Source organism: Lipotes vexillifer, unplaced genomic scaffold (assembly GCF_000442215.2).
Source record: "Lipotes vexillifer unplaced genomic scaffold, Lipotes_vexillifer_v1.1 scaffold21, whole genome shotgun sequence".
In the NCBI taxonomy this organism is placed as follows: Eukaryota; Metazoa; Chordata; class Mammalia; order Artiodactyla; family Lipotidae; genus Lipotes; species Lipotes vexillifer.
Genome location: NW_006774065.1, coordinates 2,166,576 through 2,176,496, shown reverse-complemented (window position 1 = coordinate 2,176,496; position 9,921 = coordinate 2,166,576). Strand labels below are relative to the sequence as shown.

The window sequence follows — 9,921 nt, the reverse complement described above, 5'->3', positions numbered from 1 at the left end:
TTCCGGGGGCCCGGGCCCTCCGTCTGCCACCTCTTGAACACCCCAGAGAGGCACAGAGCCGCATCCTTTGAAATGAGGGCTGTCCCGGCGTCTGTGTCCCTCAGCTCCGGGCTGGCCCGCCCTGCCTGCTGCCCACAACCCGTACATGGGAACAAGTGTCAGGACCACCCCCCCCACCCCGCCCCGCCGACAAAGGCTCTGGCTCCTTCATCCTCCCTCCTCGTCTCCCCCTCTGGGCAGGTGCTGCACGACTGCCAGCGGTACCGGAGCAACATCCGGGAGATCGGAGACTTGTGGGTAGGTGCGGGGAGCGGGCATGGTGGCCTTAGCGCCTCGCCAGCAACACCACGTGGAAAGTCCACCGCCATCCTGCCTGGCACACAGGCCCGAGAGGGGAACAGAGCACCTGCAGTGGTGCCCCCCCTCCTCCCAGCACAGTTAGAGCCGTGTTCAGTGGGGCCATGGCACAGGCGATGAGCATCAGTAAATGAAATTGAGCCTTGCTTTTAAGGCCTGGCGCAGAAGTCCCAAACACATCCCTAACGGGCCCTCCGGCTCCAGAAATCAGCAGCCCTTCAATCCCTGTGAGCTCACTACCCCTCCCTGAGTCTGAGTAAGTGGTGCAGACTCTGAGCCCCCAAGACCGGCAGCTTTTGAAGCTTGGAAGTCTGCATTTTCAGCAGGCTCTCCAGAAGCGTCTCATCCACAGTGAAGTCTCAGAGCCCCAGGAGCTTGTATTCTAGATCCACTCCACGACCCTCAGGAATTAGGGGCGTCCCCTGGGTGGAGAGAGGGCTTCTGGCCTTATCTGTCCTCTGGGAGCACTGCTGGGGCCCCAGCAGCTGGGGTGGGGGCCAGGTGGCCTCTGGGAGCTGACCGGCTTGCAGAGGGGACGCCCCTTAGAGTAAGGAAGGTGGCGTCCCTGGTGCCATCTGCAGATGTGGGCCCAGTGGGCGTGGCCGCAGGGGACATGGTGTCTGGAGGCGGCTGCGGGGAGGATGTGTTCACGCGCCCGTCGGAACGTACCTCCCCAGCCCCCACCAGCATTTCAGTAGAGCGTCCCACCTCAGAACTGGCCTCTTGCCCTGGACGAGGAGCTCTCTTGTCCCGAGAGTCTCTCTGGCAAGAGTGAGAAGAAGAGAGCGATGGGCAGAGAGGGGGCTGGCAGAGGCCCTTGGGAAAGGAGGTTGGCCACCTCTGGTGGGTTGAGCAATGGTTGTTGAATGAATCAGTGACAGCGTGGGAGGCTGAAGGATTGACACCCTGCTCATCATCTTGCGTCTTCCGGCCTCGCCTTCCTTGTTTGCTGCGCGGGGTTCCTGGGCAAGCTCACGGGCAGTGTGTCCTTACCCAGGGCCCTTTCTCCACAGGGCCATTTGCATGACCGATATGGGCAGCTGGTGAATATTTACACCAAACTCTTGCTGACCAAGATCTCCTTCCACCTCAAGGTAGTTTCCTCGGGGGAATCGTGGGGCTGGTGGGACCCTGGGCTCTTCCCTCCAAGATGTCTCAGAGGGTGGGATCTGTCCTATCCCCACCGGACCCAAGGGGGAGCTTGGGACAAACCGCAGGGAAGTCAGAAGGCCCTGAGGCGTTTCCCAGCGCGGGGGAGGTGGTCTTAGCCCCGCCCTCAGCCCCGGGTGGACCTCCCATCCTCGGTCTTGGTCTCTGTAGTCACCGCCTGCGCAGGTGGCGGCTCCACAGGCTAGGGGGCTCCTCCGGCCCCTTCCCGCCCTCGAAGGGTAGAAGCAGTGCTGGGCCAGAGCTGAGAGGGGCCGCGCTTGAGTGGGGGGTCCTCTCCGCAGCACCCCGCGTTCCCTCCGGGCCTGGAGGTGACAGACGAGGTGTTGGAGAAGGCCGCTGGGACCGATGTCAACAACGTGTGAGTCCCCCGGTTCCCCGTCTGTTCCTGCAGCGTTCCTCACCCAGGCTCCCACTGGGGGCCGTGCTCTGTCTGGGGCTGGAGGTCGTCACGTGCCCAGGAGCTGTGGCTAAAGCTAAAGGGATGGGGCTTACTTTGGAGCTGGGCATTTTGGCTGAAGGACTGCCGTCTGTGCATCCGTGCAAAGGCGTGTGCGTGGACTGTGCTCCCCCTCCCGCCTGGGGGTTCTCGCAGGGCCATGCCCCGCACCCCTCCCGCTCACCTCTCCCTCCTCCTCCTTCCCCCGTAGCTTCCAGCTCACCGTGGAGATGTTCGATTACATGGACTGTGCGCTGAAGCTCTCTGAATCAGGTGAGCCAGCCGAGGGGCTGACCCGGGGCCTGCTGCCTCTGGGGGCCAGCCATTCTCGAAGACACCTGCCCCCTGGGACCACACTCCCACCAGGAGCAGGTCACGGGGCCTCCAGGTGCCCCCAGAGCATGGGAAGGAGAGGCCTTTACTGCCCCTGCAGGACGCCAGGCAGGCGGTACGTCCAGGGAACAGTCTCGGCCGAAGGAAACCCACTCTGGCACCAAGGCGCGGGGTGGGGGGTTGCCGGGGGGTGCCAGGAGCCACCGCTTCAGGTTCCCGATCCACCTCCCAGCCGAGCCTGCCCCAAGGCAGTTGGTTTCGACCTTCTTGCCCGTTCTCTGCTGTAAAAGGCCTCTGAGTCAGGTCAGATTTCCCAGCCCAGGAATGCGGCAGCCGTTGAACAGGAAATCTCAGGGGGCTCACCCTCTTGGGGTTGCGGAGGTGATTGTTTTCAGTGGCAGCTTCAGAACAACTTGTGGGTGACTCGATGCTCTCTCGCTCTCCACCGGAGAGTGAGAGGCAAATGCTTTTTTAATGGAAAACCAGGAATGAGGAAGAGGTGCCTGGGCATCCTCCTGGCGCCGGGGTCTGGACCCTGAGGCTGGGTGAGTCTGGGGGCAGCTGTGCTGCAGAGATGGGCCTCTCCCCAGTCGCCACGATGGGAGGCGGAGAAAGCCCACAGCCAGTGCCCACACCCCCTGTGCCAGCATCTCCCTGAGAGTGTGAGGGGAGTGGGCGTTCCCCCGCCCCGAGGTTCGTACGTAACAGCCGCAAATGGGAAATGTCCTGAATGCCCTTCAGCTGAGAAATGGCTGCATTGTGTTTTAAAATGCAAAATAGTATTGTGTGTATTTTAATTGTTTACAAGGAAAATGTACTTGATGTGACATGTAATTAAGTTTTAAGTGGGTGAGGGACAGCACTTGGCGCCTTCCTCCTCGTCCCTTCCCTCCCAGGCGTCCTTGTGTCACTGTGGAGGTTTGCAGATCGCCCCACCCCGGGCAAGGTGAGAGTAGGCCCGGGTTGGGGGCCACCCATCTGAAACCGTGTCCCACGTGGGCCGCCCTGGGTGTCACGTGCTCATTTCTCTCCTTGCCCCAGAGAGCAAGCCCGTGGGGGGTGGCAGTATGTCTGTCTCTTGCCCTCCTACTTAGTCCGTCGGATGAAAGGCTGATTCTCAAGGTCAGGGGAGATTGACCCCGAATGCAAGTGAGGTTTTGGGGTCCCTTGGGGTTTGCAGAACCGCGTCCTGAGCCCGCTGCTGTGAGACTGACCAAGCCCGGGCCTGTGTCCCCATCTGCAGAACCAGGCCTTGGGGCTGCACAGCCTTAGCCCTCTGTCCTTCCCTAAGATTCAGAGTGAGCTAGAAGCCCATGGGTACAGGGCTGTTGAAGTCACCCTGTCTCTCCAGCTCTGCGTCCTGGGCCCACTGCCTGGAAGCTCTCCAGAGACCCTGGCCGAGCTGAGCTGCATTTCATTTGCCCCCCCACCTTGCTGTCACCCTAGTTTGTGGGAGCGCTGGGCCTTGGTCCTCAGCAGCTTCAGTGCACAGGGTCCTTCCTCGCCTAGAGGAGCATGTTGGTGTCCGAGGGCCTGGGGTAGAGTCCCACCGCCTGGCTGGGACTGGTAAAGCCAGTTACCCAGGCCATTGCCCCGTCTCCAAACCCAGCTGTCTAGGTAGCTTGTGACGGTGTCGTGAGATGATGGTCAGGGCCAGCGCTCAGCCGCTGTCCTCACTGTGGTCGTCACTATGCCTGTAAGCAGAGTGGGGTCTGCTGCTGCGTCTCCCGGCTCCGCGTGCTCAGGCTCCTCCCGCCCCGCCTTTTTTATTTTTATTTTTTACAGTTTTCCGGCAGCTCAACACGGCCATTGCCGTGTCCCAGATGTCCTCGGGCCAGTGCCGCCTGGCCCCCCTCATCCAGGTCATCCAGGACTGCAGCCACCTCTATCACTACACAGTCAAGCTCATGTTCAAGCTGCACTCCTGTGAGTCCCGCTGCCCCCAGCCCTGCCGGCCTCGGCCCTGAGGGTCAGCCGAAGCCCCAGAGGGCTGTGCTGATAGACTGTATCAGGGATGGGAATCAAGCAGTCTTTAAGATATTTATTAATTAAACATAACAGTAGTAAACTCACTGCCCACTAACATAACATACTTGTTATTAAAAAAAAAAATCACTATTTTCCAAAACAAAGATTTAGTGGGAAGAGCCATGCAGTTTTACGTGTTTGCAGTTCTCTTAACCGCCTGGCCTCAGAGGCGGCAGCGGGGTGCTCACTGGGCTGGCGGGGAAGGCTGGGGGAGGCACGTGGTGGCTCCTTAGTGCTCAGAAAGGGTCTGGGCTGCTGGCTGGGGTCTGTGAGCTGCTCCAGTGTCAACCTTGGGCAAACTCGAGTGAGAGCTGGAGTGAGACCTGACACGTGCAGTGCGCTGTGGTCAGGGTTCTGCCGGTCCCACTCACCGGTTCCTTCCCTCACTCAGTCAAGAGCTGAACTCCTCACAGGGGGTTCTTTGGGCCCTCCTAATGGTGGGTGGGACACAGCCAGGTGGCAGGTAATCTGTCTAATCCATGACGGTTTCTAGAACGTGGAGGAGCAGGGAGGGGGAGGGGAGGGAACGGATCTGAAGTCTCGGGCACAGAGCAGTGAGCGAGGAGGGAGTCCCCTTACATCTCCCTGCGTCCAGGCCTCCCAGCGGACACCCTGCAAGGCCACCGGGACCGGTTCCATGAGCAGTTTCACAGGTACCAGCCTGGGCGGGGTGGAGGGTGGCGGCGTGTACTGGGGGTACCAGCCTGGGGCCTGGCTCCTCTGACCTCCCGCCTCTGTCCCTGCAGCCTCAGAAACTTCTTTCGCAGAGCCTCGGACATGCTCTACTTTAAGCGGCTCATCCAGATCCCCCGGCTGCCCGAGGTACCTGTGCCCTCCAGAGGCCGCCAGCCTGCAGCCCTGTGGCTGCCCTGGGCTCTGGGCTTGAGGACTGCGGCCGCCTGGCTGGGCCCCTTGCGGGGCCTCGTGTGGGCTGTGGGAGTGGCAGAGGGAGGGCCTTCTGCTGGGGGGAGCACTGGGTCGCTTTCACCCGCTGCCCCCTCAGGGACCCCCCAACTTCCTGCGGGCCTCGGCGCTGGCCGAGCACATCAAGCCGGTGGTGGTGATCCCCGAGGAGGCCCCCGAAGACGAGGAGCCCGAGAACCTCATCGAGATCGGCTCGGGGCCCCCCGCCGCGGAACCAGCGGTGAGCCACCCCCTCCTCGCTGGGGGCACTGGGGGAGGCTGGGCCTCCCTCCTGGCCTCGGGGAGTGGGGGCGGAGGTCACCGTGCTTTGCCGTGGCAGGTGGTGGCTGACCTCTTCGAGCAGACATTTGGACCCCCCAATGGCTCCATGAAGGACGACAGGTGAGGTCCTGGGGAGCCCACAATCGTGGGAAACAGCCTTCCGGGAACTGTGATCCCGAAAGATCTTGGCTGGGGACACAGACCTGAGATGCTCAAACCCCGAGAGGGTGCTGATGAGAGGACCAGTGGCCGTGCTCGGGTGCCCTGATCGTCCCGGTTGAGTGAACTTGAACGCCGGGACCACACGGGCTGGGGAAGACCCCGCCTGACCTCTGTCCCCAGGGACCTCCAGATGGAGACCTTGAAGAGGGAGGTGGAGACGCTCCGCACGGAGCTGGACAAGATCCAGCTGGAGGTGAGGGGCGCGGGCGGCAGCGCAGGGGTGGGTGGCTGCCCCGCGCAGGGGACCTACACCCCACCCTCCCGCCGCCCAGGCGCAGCGGTACATGGCGCAGCTGAAGGGCCAGGTGAATGCGCTGGAGGCCGAGCTGGAGGAGCAGCGCAAGCAGAAGCAGAAGGCCCTGGTGGACAACGAGCAGCTGCGCCACGAGGTGGCCCGGCTGCGCACCGCCCAGCTGGAGGGCGAGCGCCACCAGGGGCTGCGAGAGGAGGCGGAGAGTGCGTGGGCAGGGCGGCGGGGGCCGGGGGGGGGCCACCACCGGGCTGGGGGGCACGGCCGCAGCCTCCGCCTCCCCCGCAGAGAAGGCCAGCGCCACCGAGGCGCGCTACAACAAGCTGAAGGAAAAGCACAGCGAGCTCATCACCACGCACGCCGAGCTGCTCCGGAAGGTAGGCCCGGGGGGCGTGGACGGGGGCCGGGGGGAGGAGGGGGCCCCCGAGCGCAGCCCAGCTGAGCCTGTCCCTGGTCCCCACCGGTTCAGAACGCAGACACGGCCAAGCAGCTGACGGTGACACAGCAGAGCCAGGAGGAAGTGGCGCGAGTGAAGGAGCAGCTGGCCTTCCAGGTGGAGCAGGTGAAACGGGAGTCAGAGATGAAGGTGCGTCCCGTGATCACAAGCCCTGCCCCGTATCCCCCCGTGACCCCCAGCTCCACTGCCCCCGTGACGTCCTGTCCCCTCCCGTTGTAGCTGGAGGAGCAGAGTGACCAGCTGGAGAAGCTCAAGAGGGAGCTAGAGGCCAAGGCGGGAGAGCTGGTGCGGGCGCAGGCGGCCCTGAGCCACGCGGAGCAGGTGTGGGCCCTCCCAGGCCGGGCTGCCACGGAGCGGGGTGTGGTTCAGAGAGGCTGGCCCTGGTCTTGGGGTGTGGCTCTGACTCAGCCCCGGGGTTACACAGGGCACAGGACCCGCTCCTGGGTCCTCAGCCACCCTTCAGTCTCCTGAAGATTTGGGTGGGGATGGGGGCGGGCGGGGCCTCCGGAAGCCCTGCTCACCAGCCAGGTGTTCACAGAGCGGGTCGGAGCTGAGCTCGAGGCTGGATGCGCTGAGTGCTGAGAAGGACACACTGAGCAGCGTCGTGCGGCAGCGGCAGGCTGAGCTGGTGGCCGCCCAGAGCCTGGTGCGGGAGAAGGAGGCGGCGCTGGACCGGGAGCAGCAGCGCAGCTCCAGGGAGAGGGGCGAGCTGCAGGGGCGGCTGGCAGACAAGGTGCGGGCGGGCCTGCGCCGTCCTGCCGCGCGCTCTCACCCTGTGTAACAGCTGAATTGGGGCAGAATTCCCTTTTATCACGAGCTGCACACCCCACGCTCCGCTCCTGAGGGAGCAGCCCAGGCGCAGGGGGTGCAGCAGGGCCTCTCGCTAAAGCTCCCTCCCCAGCGAGGGTCTCTGCTGGGGCCTGGCTGGCTCACCCCTGCCTCGCCCTCTCCCGCCAGGAGTCTCAGGAGCAGGGGCTGCAGCGCAGGCTGCTGGATGAGCAGTTCGCCATGCTGCGGGGCACCGCTGCCGAGGCCGAGCGCATCCTGCAGGACGCCGTGGGCAAGCTGGACGATCCCCTGCACCTGCGCTGCACCAGCTCTCCGGGTAGGGCCACGGCGGCAGGCGCTCGGGCATCGCTCTTCCCTACTTCCCACCCACCCTGAGGAAGGCGGGCAGGAGGGCGCCGGGGCCTCAGGCCAGGCTCTGCCCCTCACCGTTTCTCCCTGTGCTGGCAGACTACCTGGTGAACAGGGCCCAGGCTGCCCTGGATGCTGTGAGCACCCTGGAGAAGGGCCATGCCCAGTACCTGATCTCCAGGGCAGGTGAGTGCAGCCGGGGCGGGCCTGGGCAGGGCAGAGGCCGCCAGCGGTGGTGACCTGGGCCCACGGGCCATTGCCGCCTCCTGCTTTCGGGGCGGTTTCCTACCACAGGCGCCTCTCCAGGCAGCCCCAGCCCGGTTCCAGAGATCAGCCCTTCGGGCCAGGGGTCACAGAGACCCGGGGGTGGTTCCTGCGATGCTGCTTTCCACCTGTGTGACCTTGGCCCGGCCCCCTCCCACCGAGAGCTGGGGTACTGGAGCCTGTGTGGGCTTGCCAGGCAGGAGAGGCACCACCAGGACCTGTTCCAGCGCAGCAGCGTTGAGGGTTGTTGTCCTTCCTGCACAGATGCCTCTGCTCTTGTGGCAGCCCTGACCCGGTTCTCGCACCTGGCCGCGGACACCATCGTCCACGGCAGTGCCACCTCCCACCTGGCCCCCACTGACCCTGCTGACCGTGAGTGTGCCCTGGGCTTGTCACACGAGCTCCTCACCGTGGACCCGGGAAAGGGGGGTGGCTGGCGACAGGTCCTGGCGTCAGACCCGGCTGGGGTCTCCCGGGCTTCTCAGCGCCGGCTCCCCTCAGCCCTCTCCCCCGCACCCCAGGCCTGATCGACACCTGCAGGGAGTGTGGAGTCCGGGCTCTGGAGCTCGTGAGGCAGCTGCAGGATCAGCAGGCTCTGCTGCAGGCCCAGCCAGGCCTGGTGCAGACCCCCCTGCAGGGCATCCTTCAGCTGGGCCAGGTGAGGTGTGCAGCCGGGAGGCTGAGCATGGGTCAGGGTCTGGAGCGGGGGCGGTGGGGCTAGGCTGGGGTCCCCAGCTTCTCTGCACCTCCTTCCAGTTTGGGCTGAATAGGTGCTCCCCTGTAGAATGTGTAGCTGTGGGACACGGGGTGGGTACAGAGCACCACCCTCGAGGGCCCGGCGGCCCCAGTCTCGCTCCCAGGCTCTGGGGTGGCAGGAGGTGGAATCCACCTCCTCTGACTCCTGGATTCCCTCATCCCCCAGGAGCTGAAGCCCAAGAGCCTGGACGTGCGTCAGGAGGAGCTCGGGGCTGTGGTGGACAAGGAGATGGCGGCCACGTCTGCGGCTATCGAAGATGCGGTGCGGAGGATCGAGGTGAGGACCAGGGTGCAGGAGCCCCGGGGGCGCTGGGCTGAGTGAGGGCTGCACCCCCTTCCTCCCTCAGCCTCCGTGCGACGGCCAGACGGCCTCTGTAGGTCAGAGGTGGGAGGGTGGGTGGGGGCCCTGGCGTTCGGGCCCTGGGCCTCACCTCCCTGGCTCCGCGGCTGATCCCGGGCCTGGTCCAGTGCGGGTGTCCCCTTTCCTCGCATGCTGCCCTCCTCCCCACCCACTCAAAGCTCTGCCATCGGGTGTAGGACGTGATGAACCAGGCCCGCCATGCCAGCTCTGGGGTGAAGCTGGAGGTGAATGAGAGGTAAGACCTACTTCTGCCCGCCAGTCGCCCCAGGGCGGGTTCCCCAGTTTTTCCAGATTGGGGGAGGGGCTTCTGCCCTCCTGACTGCTTAGCTCTCCAGAAAGAAGGCCTGGGAACTGCAGAGCACGCCCGACCCTGTGGGCCCAACCTGCCGCGCACCGTGACGCCCCCGGGGCTCCTGGGGCCGCACTGCAGCTCCTTTTCTCTCTTTTCCTCATCCTTCTGCTCCTCTCAGGATCCTCAACTCCTGCACAGACCTGATGAAGGTGAGGGGCTGGCTGGGACCCAGGGCAGGCCCTGTGCCTGGCCGGGCCCCCGAGAATGACACACGTCTTGGTCTTGGCAGGCCATCCGGCTCCTGGTGACAACATCCACGAGCCTGCAGCAGGAGATCGTGGAGAGCGGCAGGGTGAGCTGGGCCGCTGGGCCCATCCCTAGTGGGCAGGCCGCACAGCTAGGCCATCGAGGGACAGGTTCCTGAAAGGGACCTGACTCCAGAGCCCTCTCTGTCGCGGATCACCCGCCCTGTGGCTTAAGCCGACCACGGGACTCCTCTCGGGCACAAGACGCCTGAGTGTGCAGAGTGTTGATGGGCCCACCCCGTGCATGCAGCGTACCTGGGAATCCCAGACCAATCCTCCACGGCCCAGGGATGCGCCCTTGTGACCGGGGTGAGGGGAGGAGGGCCCACGCACGGGGATCTGTTGCCACCTGGGACGTCCTTGACTGG

At 64.5% G+C, this 9,921-nt stretch overlaps 1 protein-coding gene across 1 annotated transcript in view; it reads left to right on the top strand.

Annotated features, from left to right (window-relative positions):
• Nucleotides 1–9,921, top strand: part of HIP1R (huntingtin interacting protein 1 related) — a 27,132-nt gene that overhangs the window by 15,786 nt on the left and 1,425 nt on the right. The window contains exons 4-26 of the mRNA XM_007448686.1: nt 241–297; nt 1,371–1,451; nt 1,809–1,885; nt 2,175–2,236; nt 4,082–4,222; nt 4,920–4,977; nt 5,071–5,146; nt 5,328–5,468; nt 5,568–5,629; nt 5,852–5,924; nt 6,004–6,187; nt 6,270–6,358; nt 6,451–6,567; nt 6,658–6,759; nt 6,977–7,171; nt 7,396–7,543; nt 7,675–7,761; nt 8,104–8,211; nt 8,361–8,497; nt 8,762–8,872; nt 9,133–9,191; nt 9,427–9,457; nt 9,538–9,600. Of these exons, the coding sequence (XP_007448748.1) occupies nt 241–297; nt 1,371–1,451; nt 1,809–1,885; nt 2,175–2,236; nt 4,082–4,222; nt 4,920–4,977; nt 5,071–5,146; nt 5,328–5,468; nt 5,568–5,629; nt 5,852–5,924; nt 6,004–6,187; nt 6,270–6,358; nt 6,451–6,567; nt 6,658–6,759; nt 6,977–7,171; nt 7,396–7,543; nt 7,675–7,761; nt 8,104–8,211; nt 8,361–8,497; nt 8,762–8,872; nt 9,133–9,191; nt 9,427–9,457; nt 9,538–9,600 (2,259 nt within the window). The remainder of the gene's footprint in view (nt 1–240; nt 298–1,370; nt 1,452–1,808; nt 1,886–2,174; nt 2,237–4,081; nt 4,223–4,919; nt 4,978–5,070; nt 5,147–5,327; nt 5,469–5,567; nt 5,630–5,851; nt 5,925–6,003; nt 6,188–6,269; nt 6,359–6,450; nt 6,568–6,657; nt 6,760–6,976; nt 7,172–7,395; nt 7,544–7,674; nt 7,762–8,103; nt 8,212–8,360; nt 8,498–8,761; nt 8,873–9,132; nt 9,192–9,426; nt 9,458–9,537; nt 9,601–9,921) is intronic.